Below are 26,623 nucleotides of genomic sequence, written 5' to 3' on the forward strand. Positions count from 1 at the left end.
ATATGTGCTTGCTTTCTGTGTTTAAAACCTGAGTTTAATTAGTGTGTGTAAATGTAAAGAAACATTTCAAGTTCACATCCGATACTGCCGTCCATTGCTTTAAACAGTTGGCTTTGGTTTTGACCTTGGTTATGTTTAAGTATGAAGTGCGCTGATAGTAAATCGGTGTCAAATTAGGTTTCGAAAAAAACCAATGTCCAGCACACATAAATATCTATGTCTCGATTAATTGACTATAAGATGTTTTGTTTTAATAAAATGTACGTGAATCGATAATGTCTTTCAACAGTAATAGCACGATGCATGTTTTCTTGAGCGCAGATCCTGATTACCGAATTTCTGCGATGGCATCTCGACGACGAGGAATGGTTGCCTGTCAAGCAAATGACTCTGTTTAGCCTTTGGGTACCAAAGTTAGTGCAGTCCCTTTATATCTGCATTGGAAATTTTCTTTATGGAGCGGCACTAACCATGATGACAGTTGAACTCGGAAAAAAAATTGCTGGTCGCCTAAGACCACATTTCATCGATGCGTGTAAGCCTACCAACCTTGTGCAGTTTTGTGAAGCCAGCAGGAGCCAGCAATACACTGTGGACCTCATCTGTTCAAATAAAAGAGGAGAAATCAATGCCAGGTACAGCAAATTTAAGCTATCTATATGCATGCTTTAGAAAAAAATCTATAAATTTTTATTGGTTTGTATATTTGTTAACCATATCACTCAGCAGTTACATAGACGTCGATTATAATTACGTCAACCCTTTTGTCCTCTGCTGCCTAGGTAACTTAAACGCCGGACTGACTATTATAATACGGGTATAATGAGGTCCCGTATGAGTTCCTATCTTCAGCTATTGTTTAATGATTTTTCAAGTTGTCTGATTTTTAATATCAGCTTGCCGAGCCCTTAACTTTAATCAGAGTGAATACCATTACATTTTTAACTCGTCATAATGTAATCAGATTAATCACAGTACAGTCTACAATATTCCTTTAAAAAGAAATTTGTGCTGAGACAAATAATCTTATAAAGTTATTGTGTTATACGATATTATATAAAATAATTGGTGGCTGTCACTATCATACCGCCGTAGTTTAATCAATTTACAATGCGAATTTCGTTTAGAATGAGAAATTGCTAGTAGCAGTACCCTTGATGCAATTCTCCGTTAGGTAAAACTAACAATACGTTTTGGTGCTTTATAAACAAGATATCATTCAATACACTTCACTAAATTTGGCGAAGCATATAAGACATCGGGCAAATTATTAACTCGTGAATTAGGATCTACGCAGAGTACGACAGCTTAAATCAAATTGAAGATATAAAAAACGTTAGACTAATTACTTTTAGATATTTCGCAATTATGCTTGATCAAATTAAAGTTGTGTAAAAGAAAGTTGGATATTAGATGATAAAATAGACTAACTTTTTGATCATAAAGAAGGCAATTAGAGAGAACGCTCTGTGGCAACGAGACACGGCTTTGTTAGCTATATCCAGAAATCAAGTGATAGCTTTGCTAGTGATTATTTGATTCCTCTGCTGCTTTCGAGTAGTCAATAGCTGGGGCTGCAAAAAAAAAGTTAGATTACTGTTTTTTTTATTAAATGGTTAATCTACAAATTTTGCCTACAGACACCGTGCCTAACATTTAAGTATTTGACACAGCTGTATAGGACTTAGCCGGTATTTTCTAGCTGCAATTGTGCCCACTAAATTCATACTTCCCACTACCCTGATTTTACGTCGGTATCTGCTTTAATTAATTACTTCGACCAAAAACTTTGTCTAAAAGATGTTTGCAACCAAATATAAGCAACTCGAACGGGGAACTTGCACGATAGTTATGATTGTATCCGTAATGATTGTCCTAAATACTGTGTGATTGCTTAACCTAATTACTTAAGAACCGTGAAAAGTTCAAAATGATGTTTTATTTATAGATTCAAATGACTGTACCGATGGACCAATTACGTGGGCGGTGTGCTATTGTAGAATGGCAGGAAGCTGTTTCAGTTAGTCAATAGATTGTGACTCAAAACATGGTGCCGTATTTGTCGCATCGTCGTTGATGGAAGTAAAGCGACACAGAACTGATTCAGCATTGCTATATTCCGAAAGCAAACCACGATTTGCTCGAGAGCTATAGAATACACTAGGATAAATGAAATACAACGGGATACAAGGTCATTTGAGAATGCGTGAAACGACTAAAGCTGATATCTGGTGAAGGGTAGTTCGGGTTCGTATTAATTGAACAGACGTCCGAGGAAGCTAACGTCGCTTCTGGCTTTGCTGTGTTGAAGCGGCCGTGCATTCTCTATGCACCGTTCAATCGTTTCGTCGTTTCACCCAAAGATTACCTTCCGGTCGCAACGAGATTAATACGGGTGGCAATCTCGTTGAATCTACACCACAGCGCTAGCACAACTTCATCGTTCTAGTTTCTACAAAAAACCCGCTTCATATCCCTTACGGTGGCTCGGAGTTACTCAGTATAGTATTTGTTGGTCTTCATTATAAGAGGCTTATGGCGACGAACATCTGGGAAAACACTACAAATTTCTTTTCAATAGAAATTCGTTAAACCATGTTATATGGAAGTACGAGGCAATCGTAAATCAACTTTCCTAAGAAGGAATATATGACATTTTTTAATTTATTAATGTCCGTTGTCGATATCCGGGCTTCTCATATTATGCCAAATAATAACTTCGATGGTCGCTTTTAATCGGAACGGACCGATTCCATAGAATTTACTTTTTGTCTTTGAACTTTATAATCCACCTGTTACCTTTGCGAATTCAAGGCACTCCTAATTTTTTGCTTTTGCCATTGGTGTTTCTTGTTTATTATTTAATATGAGCATTACATGATTACGTATATGTCCATGACCGACTCGATTATTCAATGTAATTTCTACTTACTTTATTAAAAGCTTCAATTTAAGGCCTAATCAATTCACATAGCTTTTTCGAAGATTCTCTGTTAGTTTTCGTCAATATCTTTTTCACAAGGTTGATGAGAGGCAGCGTAAGCATTTCGAGCTGCGACACTCTGGCGGGCTTGAAGTAACTTTACAATATGGATGAGTGGCCACAAATGCATGTTCGAGAACATCTTCAGATGGTAGGCCTGTGTGATTTGGTTCGTATGAGGAGGTGCAGCATTTCGCAGAAAAAAGTACAGCCTTTCATTAGACATGGTATCCATTCAAGGTCTCACAACAAGCTTTAGATTATGCAGGTGAATTTGTTTTCTACTGTTACCATTATAAAAAGCACACGCCATGACATTTTTTTGTCTGAACGTTGTACACAATGTGTTGACACAGACCAAAACATCATACATTATGAGACGACTCTTTGCAACGTGATGCCATGATGTTTTATAAATCTGAGGAAATCTCACAAAAATCCAGTAAGACCCATTCTGGTTAGACTGTTAACGAGCATAAGCCTTTGACGCTCTTTAAAAAAGGAGGTGATCCCGAGAACTTGTTCACATAAAAAAATAACTTGAAAAATTATAAAAAAGAGCTGAGAGACAGTTACAGTAATTAAAAGGCAACTTATAATGAAAGGCGCATTATAGTGAAGGAACTACAAACTTCATTTCTACGGAATTCCCTGAAGGGATGAAGTATTGCATAAAGATAAGAATGTCGCTACAACCAATACCAAATGTTTCCTTAATTTTCAAGAAAGCCCGTTTTGTATTTTATTAATTATGTACCTAAACTAAAGAAAGAGCTGCAACACCTTATCAGTCTCGGAGTGTCCATAAAAACGGGGCATTACAGCGATGTGGCACTTCAACTATAAGAAAAGACTAAGTCAATACGTTCCTGCTCTTGTCATAGTATAAGATTAAACAGGAAACATCACGACCTAACTCTGATACGCAACGACATTTTTGTACAACTGAGCGAAGGCCAATAGTTCTCACAGATCGAACTGACTGTAACGTATTTTCACGTCCAAGTTGACGATTTCAAGGTCGCACTTGATAATTAACACGACGAAAAGTTAACATTAAATCAATTGTCTGTCATTCATTATAACAGGTGAGTTTGCAAGTCACAAATGATATGAAATCAATTTTTTCGAAAGCGTTTATCTTTGGATAGCATTATTATTTTGGAAGCAAGTTTAAGAAAAAATGATAAAAGACTCAGACAACTTTTTCGGAGCTAAATTCGGCTTCAAAGTAAAACTGGATTAATTTTCTTTTTAACTTTTTTGCGTCATCAATTTTTATAAAGACTTTGATTCCGCGCTCCATAAAATTCATTCTTCAGTTTATTTGCTAAAGAAAAATCAACAATGCGTTAAAAAATGCTTTTAGGCTCGTGAAATACTTGGCTTGAATTTTCTCCTTTCGTATTTCAACAAAGAACTATTAATTGTAGTCATCACTGATACAAATTATTATGTCATTGGAGCCCTAGCAAGACATATTTCTTCTTCGACGGTCAAGGGGAAGTACTCTTCGTGCTGTTCGGATACTGTTTACAGGCAAGACGTAATTAATCACAACTTAAGAAAGAAAGGCTTGCTATATTATTTGCGGCTCGGAAATGGCATTTGTACGTACATGGTGGCACGTTTGAGCTACAAGTAAAGGCGGTTTTCCAACTAACAAGCAATGTTGCGTTCCGATCAAGCTCTACTAGCAGAATAACTTGTATTCACCATCAGTCTTTGATCTCGCAGCTACTTATTCCTTTCTCTCCTTTATACTGGCATGGAGGCACGACCTCTAGCCACCAATGACAATTTCGTATAGAATCAAGTCAATGCGACTGCGAGTTGCCCAATTTCGAAATGTTTAACAGAAATAAGAACTCATATTTCTTTGTGGAAACGTTCAAGCACCCAATTCTTACTTAACTCTTATAGACTAAAGATATCAGTCGACAACCATACTACTGCGGTTCATTTTCTACCCATAATGAACTACCTGCCGGCCGTTTACCTTCAGAAGTGTCCTCAGGCAGTCATCGTCGACCTCAAATGGCCGACCAAAGCGAACTGTATTTTTAAGTTCTCTATGCCATTATTGAACTTCGCAAACGGGTTCTGAACAGTTCTTTTAAGCCTGGAATTCATATTGTGTACTGCACGAACGCTTTTTGCAGCTTTGGCAGTTTTCTAATTTCGGTAAAACACAAAATAAACTGGGTACCAAATATGCACTTGTTTTTCACTTAGAACCTTCATTTTGGAGCCTGAACTCGATGTAAAATTCCATTCGCTGTAGAATTACAAGGAGCTTATTGACCAATCGAGCGGTAAAACGAACCAGAACATATATTGGCAGTATTGAAGCAGATTTGAATGAAAACTTTGTTATATATTTCTTTACATTGTCAATCATATCCTAACCAGTTCAGGCTGAGACATTGAAAGATAATGTTCAAAAAGACACTAACAGCAGAAATGGCCTGAAAGGTAAGTGTATCGGAGAACTTGATAGGTTTTACAAAGGACACAAAGGAGCAGTTCTTATATGTAGTGAATTGAAGCTTAGCGATGGCACTGCACGTCGACATTTATTCTTACTTGTTGCGACAAGCTGGAGGTTTCACACCAGCATTTAGTTCGAAAGCGCGGTAAAAAAAGAAACGTAGAAAAATGTCATAGCTCATCTGCTGAAGTGGCGTTCTTCTAGCTTCTACTCCGCTGCTTGAGAACTGCAGGTTCGGTGGGAAAAAGTGTATATATACGTATAGGCGTTTATATTTGTCCTGCCGCCAAAAGTGCTTTGAGGACACTGGATAGTCTAGCCAGTCTGGTAGGCTTGCGAGACAGCTCGTACCAGCTGCATCCATCGATTTCACAACCTTTATAAAGTTTACTCATCATTCTTGAATTCTAGCCATTCAGAAACTGGTTGGCGGCGCTAGTTTGCAGTGGCCAGCTGAGTGTCTATTGCGACAGTGGGAACTGGGAGCACTTTCGAATACGCTATTCAATAATTTGAACAAAACTGAAAACAAAGTACATTATTAGAACAAGAAGATCCTTAGTTGGCTGCCTTGAAAAGATTGTAGTACCGGTACGGGTTATCATGACCTTAAAATGCATGAAGTCAGGACAAAATAGCGTAACCAGCCTCGCCTAAGTAAAATGGCCATGAGGCTTGTCGATATCTTGCGACTGCACGATTTGGAAAAACTTTTGATTAAAAAAAGCCTAGTTTCTAACTGTTTACAGCCAGAAGAAGACGTAATCTAAAGCAGTGGGAAGATGCATTGTATATGTTGTAACTACGTAATATATTTTATTGTTATTATATAAATTGTTTATATTACAAACACAATGCCTAATATACTGAGTTTGGTGCATATCATGTGTATACCAATAAGTGTGTGGTTACTTGATTTTTCACATAAAAATAAAAACACACTAAGATAAAATCATCTAGATGTTTTTTTGCAAAAAGTGAATAATTTATCATCTAAAAGTATGGTTTTATATGAACCTTTCTGCCATGTTTTTTTAGGGAATCATTTCCATCTGCTCACGCTGCGGCTTCTTTTTACATCGCTGTCTACCTTCTGGTAATTTGTTTGCCTTATTCCGTTCTATTGATGATTTTTTGATACATGGAGTCTTACTCTTTTTTATAATTTACAGTTGACTAGATACCAAAATGGTATGAATTTCCAGAATCAGCTTCCAATAGCTTTGTTTAAAGTTTGTTTTACCCATGTTCTGTACTCTGCATATAACGGCTTTCTGCACAGACATTAACATTAGTCAATATCTACCATTTGCTAGGATTAGCCCCAAATATCTCCATAATAGCATTTGAATTATTTGAGGCAGTTGTTTTGGGCCTTGTGTTTTACTTGAAATTATCTTAGAATACTTTTGACAACACGTTCGTTACCAAGCATCTGAAATGGTTTGTTCAAATCTACCCTACGCCTGCAGTGCCTTTTTTCTTTCTTTCATCTGCTGTTGAGCAACGGCGTTAGGCACTGGCTATAGTTGGAGACCTCCTAAATCTAAAAAATTATGCGTTTCAACTTAGCTACTGCATTTTTTAACCTCTCAAGAACCCCTTAGAACCAGCTACTTTAGGCAATTTAAAATAAGTATATAAGCGTACTCTTGTGTCTCCTACCTAGTCGGCTGATCTTCTTGATCTATCGTTTTTGATTTTTCCCTGCCATAATTATCAAACTGTTGCAATATAACTATGGGAACGCACCAGGTATAAAGCGATACAACTCGGTTGTACTTGCAGTAGCCAAATATGGTCATAAATAAATCCCGAAAAAATATTGTCGTTGCTTGTCATCAGTCTCGCCTATTTTTAGGAGATTTCTGTCCGCAAATGCTTTCGAAAAATGCATTTTCCACCAATGCATAGCTTCGGTGATTGTTTTTCTACATAGGAACGGCTCACATTACATCACTTTCTACCCACTTGATTATGCCTACACATGATGAAACATGATTATTTTCACAACGCATATTTAAGATGACAGAGCTGAGAAAGTAAAAGTTAATTTAAAAACTGAAACAAGATTCAGCCAAAGATTTACATGTAGATCTCTGCAACTTTCACGTAATAGCAAAATAAGTTTTCAACTAAAACAGACAAAAATGCTACCATGGTTACTGTTTACCTTATTGCCTGAATTCTTATGTTTGTTGGCTTTTCATGGCCCTGCCCAACTCGTACTGATGCTTCGTCGTCAGACTTACCTCCAATTGCGAATGTCATGGAAGTCAGTGATTGTGCCTGTTATGCGGCCGATGATGCAGTTTGCGTTTATTCAAGTGGCTTTTGTTATTGCCCTAACAAGAGTGCGTGACCATTACCATTTCTACTCTGACGTCGCGGCCGGCGCCATCCTGGGAATTCTCTGCGCCTTTATCACGGTCAGTATCACGTAGCAGGATGTATACAACGTTAGGCGCTTTTCAGCTCTCAATACAACCTATTTCAAAATTCAGCTTTTTAAATATGTCTGTGGTCGTTGCCAGTAAAGCTAAGCTATAAAATCTAGTCAATCTCATTTGCTAAGAGAGCGATAATATCAATGAAGTACATTTAAGGATTTTACATACAACAGAGATATGAATTAGTTTTTTTTTGCCTAACTTCTGTGTATTTGGCACCAGCACTGCGTTGTGTATGCGTTCCTATATATATATATATATACGTTTTTGCATTTTTGATACAAAAATAACTTAATTTTCAAATAAATTGTTCATATTTAAAATTTTTTTTTACATATGGAATGTGAAAGGACTTTTCCTACAAATCTAAGCATGTTAGTAACACGAATATTTATTTCGCCCTCGCGAACCCCTTGCTGGTATGCGTCGATACTCTCTAGTTTAAAGTGTTTACATGACTAAACGATAATATCTTTAAACAAACGCTTAAATAACGCTGCGGTTGTCAAATGAAAACAATAGACAATGATTGGGCGTATTGGTGTCAAGACATCGACAATATACAAGTTCCTCGACTAATGGAACCCTCAATTGTCTTGGGTGCCAAGCAGTTTCTTCAAGTATTCCACAGTATGAATTGAAAATTAAATTTTCCACGATTAGTATAACTAAAAGTCACGTCGTGTATAAATTTTTAGCATCAGTTAAAAAAAGAACTGCACCTCTACTATAGGCACAAATAAAAAAAGAAAACATTGTGCTTTCTAGTGCTTGCTGTATGTGTAGGGTGACACATTGGAAGTGCTACGCCTGTAATAATTAATCGGGATCAATTTCTATTTAGCCAACCAGAGTTAAACGCACATACGTACGCAGTTGTACAGCATGTTTATAGTGGATAATAGGCAGTATCGCAAAAAACATATACTTACGTAGCTACATCAGTTTCGAAGTTTGATTTATTGCCCACTAAAAATCTCGATTAGGACAGTTAGAAGTAGCTAGCCCTCATGGACCACCTCTTATGAACAGACTTATTATTCAAATATATTTCAGTTTCCCCAAATTGACCCTCTCAAAAACAGAGAACGCGGGTACAAGCGAATATCAAATTATTTGTGATCTCTCTTGACTCCTTTTTCCCGTATAAGACCTGTTTTTTAACGACTGGAAAGCATTTCACCACGGATCTAAATGCTGTATATATTAGGTTTTTTGTATAACAGTGTTCTCAAATTTTACTGTCGTTTGTGATGTATCCATGTGTCTTAGTTTCCTTATCGCTTAAAATTCGTAGGAAGCTAAAAGACTTATTTTAAAAATGCATAATTTCTAACCACATTTATGCGTCGAGTCGCCAGAACAATTAGCCATTTGTATTGCAAAGCTTTTTCGAAATACAATGGAGCTGCCGTAGAGCAGACTTTTTTTATTTAAACTGAGTATTGTCGATCATGCTATAGATAAATTTATTCTTGTAAGCGAATCTGTCTTTAATGTTTACATCCACTCTTTCCTACGTCAGGTACATTTTACAGTATGTCGTTATTATAATGCGATTAAGTTTGGCCCTTTAAGTTGGCCGTATATACAATACTAATCAAACACATTATAGCGCGACGATCATTCTGTTCCTTCACTTTCATATACTACGAAGTTCTTTTGTCACGAATTCTTGAAACAACACATCTTTAAATGCAAGCGGTTGTTTCTATTTATCTATTTACGATGCCGACTACATTTCGCCAGCCCTTAAATGTCTCTTACTTACGTCTCGTCTTTCTCAATTAGCGTCATTTCTATGTTTATTATTCTGCTCGTTTTTTGGTTCATCGAGCTGCTGATATCAATCATTCATGTTTCATACTCAAGTCAAGCGTGTATAATACTGAAATAAAATATTGTCAACAAAAGTAGGCATGTATGTAAAGTGGATATTTTTTTGCATTAATACCAAGTACCGAGGCAGTTAGGAAGAAATGAAGTGTGTCTATGATCGGATTCAAGCATAAACCATAACGTAGCCTTAATATTAGGCAAATGGGTTGTCTACTAAGCTATTATGGGGATAATCTTTAGCAATCTAAAAATTAATAACTCCCTTGAAGAAAGGAATATCAATAGATAAAATTACCGGTCTGTTAGCACTCGTTTATGTACTCCTATCACCCACATTAAAAATGACTTTTAGGATTAGCGTCAAATAGTTTCACTATTGTTCAAAGACCCAGGCCCCAAGAAAAACTCTTCAGATTTTTTTCCGTCGTGTTTCGAGTCGCCTTAGCCTGCTAACAGTTTGAGCAGTGTTTCGAGTACATTACTTTATAACCCGTGTACTGGTTTGCCTTAACTAACATATGCTTGTCGCAGATAACCAGCGCAAAGTTGTTATTTAAGACGAAATAAAAGAGAGCTAAAATTATCCTCCTGTGGAAATTCTGTTGCCTGCTCGAAACTGAGTTATTCAAACATACCTTTGTCCAGTGTGACAAAATTGGTTACCCCTGTTTTCCGGCAAGAAAGTCAGTGCCACAAAGCGTTTTTAGACCTGTTAACATTCCAATATCTTTGTTCTCTACCAAATGCAGCCTTGAGTCCAAGTGACAGAAATTATCTCAAAGTGCTGTATTGTCGAAGGCGCGCTATTAAGGCAGTTTCTTCGAGCGATTCTTCTCGGCGAGGACAATTAGAGATGTGTTTCTACGATGCTATTCTGAGATTTTTGTATCTTAATGTCAAGAGCAGATTTGAAACCACTACTCTGTTGGCAGTCTAGTTGGGAGTATTTCTATTGAACCGGATTCGTTCAAAACTTTAAAGCGTCATTGAAGTCATGACACACTGGTAAGTAATGCAGCGCGGAGGACGTGGCTAACGACAGATACGGAGATAGCCTGCTTTGTAATTCCAAGTGCTTGTAGACTGAATTTCAGAATTCCAGCAAGACTCGATTCATTGAGACCATAAAAATTATTTGCAAAGGCGACTAGAATGCTAGTGTGTCAGATCTTTTCTTCTGCACCGACTCCTGGTATTACTGTTCTAGGTAGGCAGCTATGTCTCTGTCAACGGCTTCAAATAAGAAATAGTTGCTTTTGCCTACATTGGAAGACTTTGCAATAAAGCTACGGCTGACGGTTTTTATGACTTAACTAACGAATAGTATCCTACAAAGAATATGAAATAATATATTGAAGCTTTATTTGTCTAATAATGGATTCTTTGCAGTACTTTGAGAAGATTTTCTACCTCAAACAATTGGGACAGACCAAAGGATTCCTCAAGACGATCTTACCATTGACAAGGTGATTTCTTATTATTTAGGATGACTGCTAAAGAGATCTGCTCCAATCTGTGTTCTTAGGAGGCAATTCCTGTAAAGCTATCGCTCATGGTAAGATCGGAAGGTTGGATGTTCCTGTTGATATCGTGAACTCTCAGGCCGTTGATCGCCCCATCTTGCCTGTGTTCAATTCGTTCTGAAGACCAAAATAATGTTTCCCGGTGGCTCGGCAACTTTTTAAAAGCCCCTAGATTATGCATGTCATTGTTTTGTACTTTGCTGAGTTTAGGAGAATGATGAGGAAAAATAGGAATAACTCGATTTTGAACTTAGTATTCAAAACAAAGGTGATATGTCGTAATTTTGATATCAAGGTCACAAGAGTTCACGTGTACATTTCTTTTACTGTGCAGACTCAACAGAACGGTTCCATTTTTTTTGAAAAACTTAAGCCTTTTCGCATAAAATACTAGACATTACATTTTGCGGTGTGACAATTGCCAAACATCTGATAAATCAGTTCCGATAAAATGGTAGCCACTTTATCAAAAAAAACAATCGTACAAATTAATTTAAGTAGTCTCTACATCAAACCAAAGTTTTTCTTTTTGTTGTAGCTAGGCAAGTCGTTTTTCTCGGCAACAAGCGATGTCAATATAAGGTACAAATAAAATTGGCAACTTCGTCGTTTATATATTATATAAATATAATTGTTCCCGCTAAGGATTTGTTCTATTAGGCTCGTGTTTGCCTTTGAAGCTGCTTTTAGGTATGTTTAGTCTTCCAACGTAGTTCATCATGCCGTGCGCTGGGGGGTCGCAGAACTAAAAAGTTAAGCGCTTGAATTTTACTTAATTCAGGAAGGTCCATTGGTAATTATTCTCTTTCATATATTCTGTTAAGATACAGATATTGTGGGACGTCAGTGTCTTCGTATTCGCTTCTTAATTTTTTTTGGAATCTCATTCTCCACTGTTAGCTCGCAGACGTAGATCGATTTTTTGTTTGATTTGGCTCGCTTTTGAAGAAGGAGGATGAATCTAAGCACTATTTTAACACTTTGGACCTTTGTATTTACTTTATATTATATCGAACGACTCGTGTTTTATACGCCTCGATAATATAATGCGAGTGGCCGTCCTTTCTTTCATAAACGTACTTTAAATACGTATTTACGATTACAGCAATGAGCCTAGACGATGCGAACACAGCGCGCAGAAAGAATCTTGTTCTAATGGCGAAGGCCACTTGCCATATATAAAGAGTAAGCACAAGAGGCAGGATGTTTTCGCGCGCTTTGCCTTCAACCTCCCAAAAGCTAGGCCACATTCACTGAATAGCCAACCGTCGATCGCGGGGCAAAACAATGAAGATATCGACTGAAGCCAAAAGTCAAGTTGCTAACAAGACCTTCTAGAATCAGCTCAGTTCGTCACTACACGTACACAACAGGCCACTTAGTGACATTCCAGCGTTACTTGCTGCAGCACTTCCAAGCTTCCATCATATATGTAGGACAGCATTATGTATCACTATCGACAAATCGATGTTTGGTTTGTGCGTTATAAGTGATATTAGACCGAATCAACAGGTCGCTGCTCATTCCACTGTTCTTTTAAGAAGGCCTGTTTTACTTTACTGTGCTATTGTTATGATCCCCGCATTAGGTGGCCCAAGTTGTGTAACCTTTTTTAATACAAAATAAAGCCAGCAGTACTCATATGAAAATGCTAGAGGCCCACCGTGGAAAATGCTTGTAGCTAAATCGGATTGGAATATGGTAATATGTCTATTATGTCGGCGAAACCATTTGAATGTTCTGACATTACGAACTCGCGCAGATGGACCTCACGGCTTCCGCAGAAGTGTCCGAAAGAACCCCGAGCAAAAAACTATGAGGCAGTCCATGCTGAGATTAAAAACCAGAAATTAAATCGTTTGACGAAGGTCATACTTCCCGTCTTCTTTAAATATATAATTAGGCGTCCTAGTGTATGCTATGCGCTCGCCACACTCAAGCGACTTTGACGCTCTAATTTCATCATTGTGTTTATCAATGACTCATTATCGTATTTAGACATAATACGTGTGACCGTGAACTCAATATCTTCTAAACGTTAATAGTGTAAATAAAACTTTAATATAGAAGAGGCACATTGCGGTTCTTCTTCTTATTGACTGAACTGTGTGATATCTCCTGTTTTAATAATTTATACAACATTCTTTCTTCCCAATATAAGGTTCGTATTTTACTATGTGAAATACTGCTTGAGCTAGCCTAAAAGGCAATAAGTACGTTCGTACTGATACTGGACACTTTAGTAGCTCGGTCATTACGTATTCTTCAATTTTTACACCAATTTCTTAAACAACGAAAATTCTAGATTTTGCTACTTAGAACACATGTATCAAAGTTTCAATTTTTCTATTGGGCTACCCTTAAATAATTTTCTAACGACGTAACTTAGGGCCTTGTCCTACTATCTCCCCGATTTACCGCTTTTTCCTAGTGTTATAACTTCGACATTGTGAGTGGAAAATTTTTGCTAACGTTATTTATACAGCTTTCTCGTTCCCATCTGAACCTCATTCGATACCTGCTTATCTCCCGAAACACTTATGTGTGCGGTATTTCACCATTTAGAACCTGTCCCTATACTTTCTATTAACAACCAACAGCCATAGTGTAACTATCATTCTAGCTATTGATTAATGTAAAATGGATCATTATTTCACTTCTCGCAAAAATAACTAATATTCAACATAGTGATAGGCTTTGAGAATTTTAAAGACATGGCACGGTTTCATGAGAACGGCCTATTTGTATTTTTTCTCAGTTAATACATGCTACACAGCGCGTTCTTTGCTGTGTCACACACTGCGAAAATAGAGGCGTATTATTACTACTTAATTCAGTTCTATTCGGCACGGCACGGAAGCCCACCGATATAAGGTTACCGAAGGCTGCAAAAGAGGTAAACGTACCCGTACCGCATTCATTGATTACGAAGGGGCTACAGCTCGAACAAACGTCGCCGCCATCAAAATCAAGTCAGAAGATCGAAAAAAGCAGATTTTTAGAATAAACAATCGCCGTTTTAATCTCATTATTAAACTCTTTGCATATCCTTTCTAAAGCACGATCTTCCTTGCAAGAGCATTTACTGACTAACGCGTTGCCCATCTTTTCAAATCATATCAGCCCAACTTTCTGGCAAGTTTATAATGAGTCTGCGCCCTTGATATATTGGCATCTATGCAGATTTACACCTGCAAAAAAAATCAAATATTTCTTTAACTTAGGTTTGCAGAAGACGCAGCGCGTAATTTTCGACAGTGTTACATAGCGGATTAATTAGGACACCCGGCCATATTCTAGTAGTTCTTTACGTGATTCACTCTCTATGTGATGGCACCTTTGTTTGGGTTACATTACTTTTCTTCGTATAGTTAATCGTTTTTCTTTAAAGCATCCAGTTTGCACTTTTGATCTCGCAATGGTGCTTTTACGTTCTTTTCACTTCAAAGCTTCTCCAAGCGATGATTGTTGGAGCGGTGAGTCACCTAAAGATTAACAAAAGTCATACTTTTTGCACGGTAGGTAACTTTGGGGAAACACGAATAAACAACAAAGTTTCAAATTTACTAACAATACGAACAACACAAATGTGAATTAAATAGAAGAGGAAGTAAATGATTACGAAATATATACTCCTTTATGCATTTGTATTAGGTAGATTGTTGTACTTTTGATGCTCATGTTCACCGTGCGCTGCGTCAATTTATGCTACAGGTGACTTAGTCAATTTCGAATTGCAGATATTCTACATGTCTCCTTTGCCACGGAGACCGAAATCTATGCTAGTATACTCTCCGGCAAGCTCATCATTTTCACCTTCTAAAAAGGATGCGTCAACAAGCACAACAAATATTATCATAGATATCGCAGCCGTTGTTGCTGCCACTTCCGCAGAAGGTGTTTCTTCACGCACAAATGATGAGCTGGTGACGTCTCAGCGAAGCAATGTTGAACCCAGCAGCTGCACTGGCAAGCACAATGACAAACATACTTTGGATGAGGTGAGAGGCGAAAAAGACATTGGATCTCGATTTGGCAGGGTCGGCGTGAAATCAACTTCAGTTATTATGGAATCAGGTCGTACACAATGACGATTTTACTTTAATGGTTCACAAGGTATAACCCGTCAATAAGAAAACGAATGAGAACAATGTGCGTGCAGTGTGGCGATTACGGGTCGACTCTACGAGTGAACCACTATTCATCTTCGTATACAAGAGACTAGGAGCTGCACATTCTTTATGTTCTAGTATAAGACTTTCAAGAAAAACGCTGTTGAAAATTACACTTTAAAAAAATCGTATACTCAAGTATTATTAAAACATTAAAGAAGGACAACCAATAAAAAGTTCTAATGAAAACCTACACTTCCGGGACATAAGTCATAAGGGACATGTTGAAATTGATGATAGAAGGGCGTTAAGTAGACTATCAAATTAGCTGATACGCTGAAAGCACTTTAGCGTGGGGCAAAAAATTACGTCGAGGTAAAAATTTTGAAGGTGATCCGACATACAATAACATTAGGGCAATCCACATATATTTCAGGTATAGAGGTGTGATTAGGTATTCATATATCAAAAAGTGCACCAACTTATAAAGCTTTCTAGGTGATATATGTCAAGTACCTAACATAATTACAGCAAGTGCATTATTTGTCTTCTAGAAAAGTTCAATTGATATTTCAGTTTTTACGTACGTTTGTTGTTCTTGCCAACAATGGTAAAAGCTTGGACATGATAGTGACACAGAAATATCAAAAACAGTAAGCAGTATGTATGCTCGTCAGTGTGGATGCATAAATGCGCGTATTTAAGATCATGAGACTGACGTCGGTGGTTGAAAAACGGGTCATGTCAGGGCAGCAGCTTATTGGTAGCTTCAACTTAATTCACTGATAGATGATGAATGATATTTATTACGAAGTGCTTGTAGTTATCGCATTATTTATATAAGCAAATCTTAACTAGCTAACAAGTAAGTTCTTTTGTAAAATTTTCCTCAGTGAACTCGATGTTGCTGTATATGATATATGAACTCGAATGAAAAAAGTAATTTAAATCGCAATAGTACTACTGTATAATATTGCACGATCTCGTGCTTATGAAATTGTTGAATTCGAGAATAAAGATGTACATAAATCCAAACAGATGGAGCTATGTCTTTATTTTGAAAACATCTCTAAAAGTACTGTGTTGGGTCAGAACAAAAAGTCCATGCTTAATGCGCTTGCGATTTCGAGACAACTCTTATCAAGGGGCGAAGAGGATTAAGATTTAAAAATTCCGAAACTCCATACTACCCATAAAGATGCACCTTAATTCATTCTTCTTTTATTTGCACCTGAAACTCCATCTGCCGTTTGCCGCAATTATACCATATAATTAAGAGAAATAGAAACTAGTAACATATCATCTGTGTTATTTAAAATTTATTGAATTTAAGGCCCGCCAACAATGACATCACTTATACTAACTAATGACATATGTCCTAGACTGTTGTTGGGCAAAAGGGTCTCCCTTGGTATCTATTTCGACTTATATTCAGGTTATTTCCTAATTTTTCAAAATTCATAACTGAGGAGATTAATACGGATTTATCAACTATATTTTAAGGGTAGTTCTAACACTACCAATGCAGCTAAACCAGACGCTCCTTCGGTTTCATTTAAATGACGATCTCTGCTTTTTTGTCGTTGACTTACTTAATCCAAATTAAACTAAGTTAAGAGTACATTTTAGTCGTTTTTCAGTTTAATTCTTCTAAGATTCAGCAACACCAAGTCTGTTATTTCGTTGTAGCTATCCTGTTACATTGATTCGATCAATTTTTTAAATCTCTTTCTTTATAACAAACTTGAAAGTCCATTCATTTTGTTATCCCGCTGCTACTATTTGACGACTCTTATCATATTTCCTTGGCTTATTCAATGTTTTATTCTGTGGCAGTGACTTCGTTATGTTGACGCAGTTGTTATTTTTGAAAGAGCGGTTTATCTAGGATATTTGAAGAATGCAAGCATTCGAAAATATGATCAGTGATGGCCAGAAAGGCCATTTGAAATAATAAAAACTGAGGAATAATTAGAAAAATCATCGTATTAATTAATTACATATTCACTTGTGAATACGTGTGTCTTGACGTTCCTTCTGAATTAAAAAAGCTTCTTATACTCAAAAAGTCTAACTATCAGATGTCTCAAACAGTGGACATTATTCCATATGTATGCTTATATAATCAGTGTAACTTACACATTTAATCGGTTGATTTGCAAAGCAAATTGCCCACTAGCTTTTTGCAGCTTACACTTTCGTGCCTTTTAGAGGGGCCGTAGCTCAGCAGGTTTTTGACTTGAGCTCGCGTACCTCGTTGGGGGCTGCTTCTGTGAGAAACATCACCTTAAGATTTGTCTACATGGATCCCTTGATGGCGGGCCAAAGGTTTTTCTGAAAATGCTCAAATAATGCAGCGATATTTATATAGTGCATATAGGTAAAATGCATTAAAAGACACAGTCAAACTTCGCTCATTACTTTCAGAACAACATCCAATTTCTGAAAGACGTTTCTGAAAGACAGCAACAAGGGTTATCACGCGTACTTCTTGGGAGATGAAGCGTATTTTTTGACGCCAAATACTTATAGAAAGGTAAGATAGCAGAAGTCTGACGAGAACGAAGCGATGCAAATTAAAACAAAAGTAATCGAAGGGCGACGCGCAAGTAAAAGACGCGGTTCTAGTTGAGTATCTAAAAAGTCAAGCAACTTTGTGAAGAAGTCCTTAGAAGCAACAAGGAATATTTTTTAATCTGAAAAGAGACCTCTAAAGGAAATCATATGAGTTAGTTGGGGAGAAGAGAAAGCACTTGGAGTTACTTTGAGGTTGTATGAACGGAATACGAGATTTTGTGGACCTTGTAGGGAACATCCTGCACGTTACAATTTATGACGTTTTCATGGCAGTATGGTTAATCAAACCTAGAAAAGTGTTTGCAAAAAATAGTTTTTTGTGACGATGATGATAAGGGTTTTTGTTGAAAAGCACCTTTGTGTGGCAGCCAAAATTGCCTTGAATATTTTGTGCTAGGCAATATACCTGAAATTATGGAAGATGGGCAAGGGAGTTTTAGTGGATCATTCCCCCAATTTGTCTACTGAGAATCGTTCCTCGCGATTTAGAAGCCATAATAGCAACTTGAGGAACTATATATAAAAAAAGGGTATTATTAGAGACTGGATATGTGTTTTAAAGGAACTATACGCTACAGCAGCCAAATAAGTTCTTAAATAAGCGAAGCAGGTCAGGAAAGCACAGGGAGAAATAGAAACCTTTTCTTGGCAATGATATTAGACGTGAAAACTTATGACGGCCAGGGTCCCACCAAAATCTGCACGTCAGGGTAATAAAGGCTACGATGACATACATATCTGCGCAACCGTGTATACTCATGCTGAACATTTACGATCTCAGAGAGAAAAAGAAAAGACTTTTTATGTTAGTAATTGAGTCAATAGCTCTTTCTAGGGTTTCGATCTAAACTATCCCAGACGCGGCAAGATCGCGCATAAACGGGCTGTGAGAAGGACTTAGCGCAGTTTTGTACAGACGGTTCAGGCGTATCGAACACTAAGCGCTAGAACTTCCTTTGCTCCTATACGTACAATTTTCTAGGAGCACAAAGTCAATGAAAAAGTGTCTAGGTTTATCCGATGAATGATGTACGAGAACCAGCTATAGTGACCACCTGGTGAGTGGAATGGACCGCTATATCCTCCAAAGCCCCAAAAGCAGCTGTAAGGAATGTCACGCCACGGAAGTGAATTAAGCTGCGTGGAGAAGAATTAGATTACCAATGATAAATTTTAGAGTCACCTAGTCAGAATTGGTGAAGCAGTATTTGACATATGCATTTTCCATTATTGACTGGCACAACAGTATGTCTCATAAACATTCAAAATCAGTTTTTTAGATTATAAATTCTATGGTAGCTGCGACTTTTCTATTTTTTGCAAAGATGTAATTTTGTCTGAGGCAATTCAAATTAAAGTTGAGAATTTAAAGGAGCTACTTACGACGATTGAAGTTGTAAGATTCTTGCGTCTTTTTCTTATTGCACATGTATCTCTGCTTTTCTTTTTTCGTGTTTACTCGTTTTTCTTAATCGAACGGTTGAAACGAACTTTCCAACGTCGCTTTTGCCGTCCGGTCCCCGTGATACCGCAGCGGTAACGCGCTTGTATAGTAAACTGTACAATACTTGAGACTGCCTAAATTCAAAACCGGGCGTAGACGCACTTGCTGAGAGCCAAGCACTATGTAACGTAAACTCGAAAGGTTTGTAGTTTTAGTCCTTCAAGGGGCACATGTGTGCTACGTAACGCTTTCTTTAACGCAATTTAACTAAACTCGCCATCTGACTAGAGCAATATGTGTGCTTTTAGAGAATTTAATTAGCTATAAAATGGTCCCGAAGACGATGTAATAGTTTAATAATTACTCATCAGAGATAAACTCAAAATAATAAAAATAAAATATAGTTTGTGAAGTGAATCGAAGAACTTTCATAATAATACATGATTACTATTCGTGTTGACGAATTTTTGATAATTTACAGAGATGAAGAAGATGATCAGCATGTCTAGACAATAAGGATCTAGCGTTTGCCTTAGTTAGCGGGTCATTCTGTTAAAGGAAGTTCTTCGCATGATGTATTGGTTAGAGTAGTTATAATGGTAACCTCCGAGAGAAAGTAGAGGAAAGCATTTATAGAGCAGGTTTAATACAAATACATGGGATGAAATTGCATCATTAAATTAAAAGCGCTGAAATAAGGCAGAGACCTAATTTTGCACTGCGTAAAAGTACTGGAGCAAAGAAAATAGGACTTTAATAATCCCATTAATATTTGTGAGAGCATTTGGAGACGGGTAAAGCCGAGAATGACGATCTAATCAAAAAAATATTACACTGTGTTTTAAATAAATAATCACCCTAACATAATGTGGGATATCATATAAAACACACAAATATGTGTTATTTAGCCAGTAAGGATATATGCAATTGCAACAGATACGGGCGTAATGCAGTCATGAAGGTGCTATAACTGCGTTAGCTAAAAGCACAAGAATTCGAGTTCATTTTCGAAGAACTCCGAAATTTATTTCCTTTTACTTCAAAATGGCGATTCTATAATGATGTAACGATGTGCAGCTTCTTTTTTTTATTTTAGAGATATGTTTGTACCCTTTCCAATCCGGGACCATTCACTTGAATACTTTATCTCGGGCTTTCACTTAGCAAGTTGTAGTGAATCGAAAAAAATGAAATTCGAGTAGTTTAAAAAGTATTTCACTTAGAACTACAAAACAGATACAGCTTGTCGTATAAACCTTGTTTTCTCCAAAGTATCTACTATATATTAAAAGCACTGTGAGTCATTAGTTTTAAAAAAGTTAGAAATGAAAATTTCAATTAGAAAACTACTTTCATGGATGGCTCCTTACGAAGGTCAACGGCGATGTGCTAGGACCTCTAATGTAAGCCGATCCATTTCAAAAGAGTTTAGCTAAGTGAAATAACACTGACCCATACAATTGCGACCTCTGTTAAAAAAAAGTTGATCTTATACAACAATCGGTGACAGTCTCGTAATGAGTAGATGTAATTGAGCCGATGGGACATCACTCCTGAGCGAATGTTTAGCTGCAAAAATCTTATGGTGTCCGTTTGGTTGTCTAATACATATATTATCTGCTGCAGCTTAAGGAGTCTTACTTCATCGATTACGGCTAAAATTTACTCTCAACGATTGAAGGACATGGTGAATAAACTCCACATTAAGTATTTAAATTAGTGGATAGAAACAAACCATTCTTAATGTATGACAACGCTCTCACATTACAAAAATCACAGTTGTCAACATGCAGGAGTTACGATTCGAGGGCGTCTGCCGGCTACCACTAACTAAACAGTACTCTCATAAAATACTATTCTTTAAAATCTTGACCATTGTTGTGTCGGAAATTGTTCATATCTTTACCTGATATCGAAATTCAATTTTAAAACTTCGTAGGTCCTCATACCCCAGGCTTGTTCAGTAGTGGAATAATTAACTCACCGCCTAAATGGTAAGAGATCATAGGTGATGTTGGGGCATACCTTGACAGAAAAACAAAGTATTAGGTTTATTAAAAAAAAATTTATAAAAAAGGCGATGACGTACCTTTGACCACTTTTTTCGATTATAGCAGACCTCGACATGACAATATTGAATATGATGTATATGAATACCGAACCGAGCTGCAAAGAACTGAAGTAATACAAATTTTTAAAATTAATTGCTAGAAAGAATTTAGTGATTCTTCAGTCTTGTTATTGAGTTCTCTTATCTATCTAGAGTGAACCTGCGGGCATTGTTCGTAACACAAAATATTAAAATACATTATATTTTGCTACTACCTCTTGAAACCTGGATTAGAATCACCTAAATCTGTTCGTTAAACGTGATAAAGGTTCTATAGGAAAAATACTGGAACCCAAATGAATCAAAGTTGATCAAACGAACCAAGTGAAACGTTGCATTGGCGAGATCCATAGGTACTTGTTAGCAATAAGTTTTTTTTTTTTTTGATAGTTCTTTAGATAGGTCTCGAATTGCTTGGCGTACCTAAGTTCAGAATAGTTTAGACATCATAACTACAGAGTTTTGTCTTATATCAAGTGAGCCGGACGTCACTACTTAAAATGTAGTACTTTAAATTATGCTGAACACATCCTTGTAAAACTTAAAAAATAGTGGTCTGAATTAGAATTTGCTGGCCAGGCTGAACATCTGAAGATGCCGGCATGATCCCTATAGAATAGTGAATAGAGAGCTAACACAACTGAATACCTGTACGTAAATTGGTGCTTACTTTTTGACCCATTAAATTTAGCTAACACAGTGACCATTCATAAAGTCATCATTGTTCGACTGATTCAACAACATTCTACACTTCTGGATGCAGCTCACAACGAAAATGGCCATCACTACCACACACACACAAACTTTTTTGTCAGCAAACTAAGAGATTACTATTAAAAGGCGGAGACAATTAACAACAGAAATGTTGCTAAAGCTCTATTAAGATTCCCTTATATACGAATTCAATGTACACAGAAGCCTGTATAGTTCCAATCCCGATATTACGTCTTAATGAACTCCTGTCATTTCAAAATATAGCAGCATCATTCTAAAAGTGAGCTGGAAGAGATTTTCAACACCATATCTAAACATTTTTACCGAAACGGGATCAACAAGAGAGAATAAACTAGAAGAGGCGTAGGACAATAGCAAAGAGTGACGGCGAATGCATGATTATTTAGTTCATTACTAAAATTCAAGTGCAACGATGATTTTTAAGTTAAGTGGAAGAAGAACATTGTTTTCTAATTAAGCTAATATAGTTAACAAAAAGAGATAGAGAATTTTTTTTATTAGAACGAGCTACTAAAATCAGTTGGTTTAATCAATTGTGCTATGCATGCATACATAGGCACACTATAATACGTTTTCAGTAACGAAATATTCAAATGTCGATGGCATTTTGTCAAGTTTAATTTGCGGATCAAAAGCAAATGATAACGGATTTTGCCTGCCGCCAAACGAGAAAGGTGCCAAATTAGTGTGTATACCAGGGAAAATCCAAGTATGCACTACATGCGCAACTATATCCAGTGTAAACTCATAAAGGTAAAAGTATAACACTGCACGTAGTACGCTGAAAATGGATGCGAACTTCGAACGCCTTAACAACCTATTTCATGTGATACGCACTGTATTTAAAGATAACATGTCTGTGTTTAATGCAAGCCCCTGCAAGTAATATATTATTGGGATAGCTTTAAAACGTAAATGAGTTCTATAGCACTTTGATCTAAATCTGGATAACCTAACTCATTCAACAGTTATGCCATGTTTATCTGTAGCATACTTTCTCATTGTCTTATAATGAAGACGCAAGAGTTTTACATAGACCCTCATAGAAGCTTCGTTGTTCCAAACTTAATGACTCTATAAGCCGGAGAAACGTATGGAGGCTTTGCGGCTATGAGGTTTCCTGTAGTTGTTTCCAAAAAAACTACAAAACCAAAAGCTATGAGGCTCTCCAAGCCGAAGACCGGCCAGCCAAAAAAAAACTATCGTGAAATTTTATAACTGCATTTTAATAAACAAATCGAGGCTATACAACGGAAATATATGAAATATTGAATTACGAAGAGGATCAGATTTAATACATTTGACCTCCTTTGCTAACCACTACAATACTGTAGATATAGGATGTATAACGAGATTTCTGAATCAAATAGACGTTCGAAGGATATTAGATTGAATGTAACAGATCGCAGAGATGTTGGAGTTGTTGATCTTCTCATGGCATATATCGTGCTCATTAGTATAGTAAAAATTCAAGATATACGTAACATTTTTATTCATTTTATCTATTTAAATTAGATGGACTAGATCTTAATGGATATTAATGTGTTTATAGGAAACGAATAGGGAATTATAGAGAAAGATACTCAAACCTAGTTGCCGTCATATTCTTTTAACCTTCTAGCAGCTATTTAATGCTTTAATTTTAGAATATAAATATATACCTGTATAAAATATAACTTTCCTCTTTTGAAAAAACTTTTGAAACTTTCCAGTGTAAGACTTCTTCAATTTTCCGAAATCGATAGGTTTGCTGTAAAAAGTCAATGCTTGTCAAGAGGCTTCCAAAAATGTTTTATTTAAGAGTTTATAGGAAACTGACTTAAAGGAAACATGTTTTCAATAAGGAAAAAGGCCCGTATTATTTTCACAGATTATATTTACTGTTTATTAGAGTGATAATTATGGAAACTTACATACTTTCAGTCACGTAAGTCAAGCGAGCCGTATCGAAAAAGTTTATGGGGGAAATATTCGAGATGTTTGGACTTATTTCCCCCTTTTCCTTCATTATAATTTTCTATTTCAATACACATGCAGTTCTCCTTCGGGTAGTAATAAGCAGGTGTTACTGCTAACTATTCTGTACTCGACGCAGCGTAACAACTATGTGTATCTCTTTCTATGCTTCTACGTATTTTTTTTGACAAACATTTAAGCTTTTGTCGAAGGTCTTATTTTGGTTCAAGCACCATACTCTCATGAACTCCGTGTTCTCTTTATTGGTTTTCTTATTCGTATTTGTCATGTTTTTAATTCATACAACTTAATTTTTAGTGTCATTTTAGTTTGAACAATATTCATTCATTCGTAATGTTTTCACTGCCGCCTTCAAAACAGCTTTAATGTAACTTCAATGTCCGACTGATAAATAGTCGCTATTCCAATACATATTACGCGTTTGTTTTCTACCATTTTTATCGATATACTTTATTTTCCTAGTTGGATCCAACATTTCATTTTTTTTACAGGCTAGCCAAACAGTAAAAAAAAAATTAGATATCAAAAAGTGTTCACATTATATAATTGTATCTTCCGTATGTCGTACGCCCTGACTCGAAATTGATGGAATAGAAAATAGCATGAGTAGGTATCCTGTACGTGCTGCTTCACAGAACAATGAGAATTTAATTTACGTCATAGAAATAATGGCCCTTTCAGTGGCCAAAAGCTGTACGTCCAATATGGTACTTTGGTCGAATTAATGCAAATATCGTCGTGCAAATCGAAGAAATTTAATAAAAAAAAACGAGGAGGAACCGACAATACCATTTGAAACAGCTTTATTTTATGAATTTTTGGACCGCTATATTTAAACTTTGATTTCTCTGCATGAGCGATCCTCTAAATGCAAGCTACCGTATGAGGCCCCCAAACTGTAGCCTTGCTTGTTGACTACAAATGGAGGGAGAAATATTTGAGTACAATGATCGATTCAGCGGGGTCCTTGTTTGTAGTTCACTGAAGCTAACTGGACCAGATCTCAAGTATAAAAGAGCCGATACAGAAAGATTCTTATTACTAGCCGCTTTAAGCGCTTTCGCGGTTGACAGTGAAGGACAAATTTTGATTTGGCTTTTGTTTGATGTGTACACGCTCCCAAGCTGAGTGAAGGTTTGACAAGTGAGGGAGCGGGCCTGTCATTCATGATGTGATTCATATCGGCTCTGCTCGCTATTTCGCTTGCAGTTCTTCTAAAAAGCAGCGGGGGGAGCAACGGCCGATAATTGTGCAACTTCACATCCTTCGGAAGACCCGAGAAATTCTAAAAGTAGCTTCATAATCCCGGGATACTATTTATCTTGTTGCAGTTATTATTATTATTATTATTATTATCAATTTAATATCCATTGACCGAAATACTTATCTTTTCTACTAATCACACAATTTTTCGGAAACTTCGAAGAGGACACTAAAAATTGTTATTTATGAAATACCTCTAGTATAAGCATTTCATTTTAGCACAACTATGCAATTGTATAAGGCTAATATTATAATAAGTCGTAAGTCTTTAAAAATGAGTTTCTAAAAAAGCCCTTTTCGCCTAGTTTTTTAATGGAAAGGAACATCATTTAGAAACTAAACGTAAAATAATTTGTATTTTTTAAGTTATTTTTTCCTTCTGCGTCAAATTATACACGCTGAAACGCCTATGGTTCAGAAAATGTCCGTAGTCCTTTTTAAAAACGTGCATTTGAAAGGGTGGTATGTACTCAAATGATAACGACACTGAATGGAAAGTTGGCGACAACCATCTGTAATGAAATCAATTAATTAAAAAAAAATGTAAGTACCATATCCAAATTGACGACGGCTTATTCTAAATTCTATATTGACGTCTCTAAAGACTTATGATTTAGACTAGATGGGGGCCAACTCTAGATGTCTGCGTTTGCTACACTATTGTACCATTTGCATAGGTCTTTTGTATAATATAAATTCCCAAGGCGTATGAACACACCTCACCCTTTCATATACGTCAACAAATATAAAACTGCTGTACTTTGAGGAAAAAACCCGGTAATATGCACCAAAATAGAGCTTACCCCTTTCACTATAACTTACAAAGAACTATGAAAGAAAACGGATAACAACGATGTGCACCAATTAGTTAAACTCCTATAACCGTTGCAGAGGTACATTAGATAAAAAAAAAGTACCTATTTAGTTTTAATGGTCCATTTTGTTTTAGCTGAGCCGCTTAATATAGCAACATATGAATTAGTGGTATGTCTGTGAAATTGCACCGCTGTGCTCCAAAGCACACCAAGTTGCATATGACGGTATAAGTGCTCGTCATTATCATGCTGTTCATTGGTCGGTCAAAAGCTCACCTCGGCCCCTACAACTTTAGTATTTCAT

The 26,623-nt window shown here is 36.6% G+C and overlaps 1 protein-coding gene and 1 long non-coding RNA gene across 9 annotated transcripts in view; one reads left to right on the forward strand and one right to left on the reverse strand.

Moving 5' to 3' along the window:
• The window catches only part of LOC111267933 (phospholipid phosphatase 3), a 60,855-nt gene that overhangs the window by 14,911 nt on the left and 19,321 nt on the right, over positions 1–26,623 (forward strand). For 5 of the 8 annotated variants that reach the window (XM_022846537.2, XM_022846541.2, XM_022846543.2 and 2 more), the window contains 4 exons: positions 322–635; positions 6,513–6,570; positions 7,721–7,903; positions 15,027–16,437. In XM_022846537.2, coding sequence (XP_022702272.1) covers positions 322–635; positions 6,513–6,570; positions 7,721–7,903; positions 15,027–15,377 — 906 coding nt within the window. In that variant the 3' untranslated portion in view covers positions 15,378–16,437. Of the gene's footprint in view, positions 1–321; positions 636–6,512; positions 6,571–7,720; positions 7,904–11,152; positions 11,230–12,391; positions 14,495–15,026; positions 16,438–26,623 lie in introns of those variants that run through there. The other 3 variants (XM_022846540.2, XM_022846542.2, XM_022846545.2) reach the window with 3 other exon arrangements.
• LOC111267934 (uncharacterized) lies at positions 16,428–19,534 on the reverse strand. The gene is made up of 2 exons (XR_002684918.2): positions 19,359–19,534; positions 16,428–17,732 (listed from the first exon to the last, which is right to left on the reverse strand). It is a non-coding gene; the product is annotated as an uncharacterized LOC111267934 (long non-coding RNA).

The sequence above is a fragment of the Varroa jacobsoni genome, unplaced genomic scaffold (assembly GCF_002532875.2).
Source record: "Varroa jacobsoni isolate VJ856 unplaced genomic scaffold, vjacob_1.0 scaffold_1243, whole genome shotgun sequence".
Classification (NCBI taxonomy): Eukaryota; Metazoa; Arthropoda; class Arachnida; order Mesostigmata; family Varroidae; genus Varroa; species Varroa jacobsoni.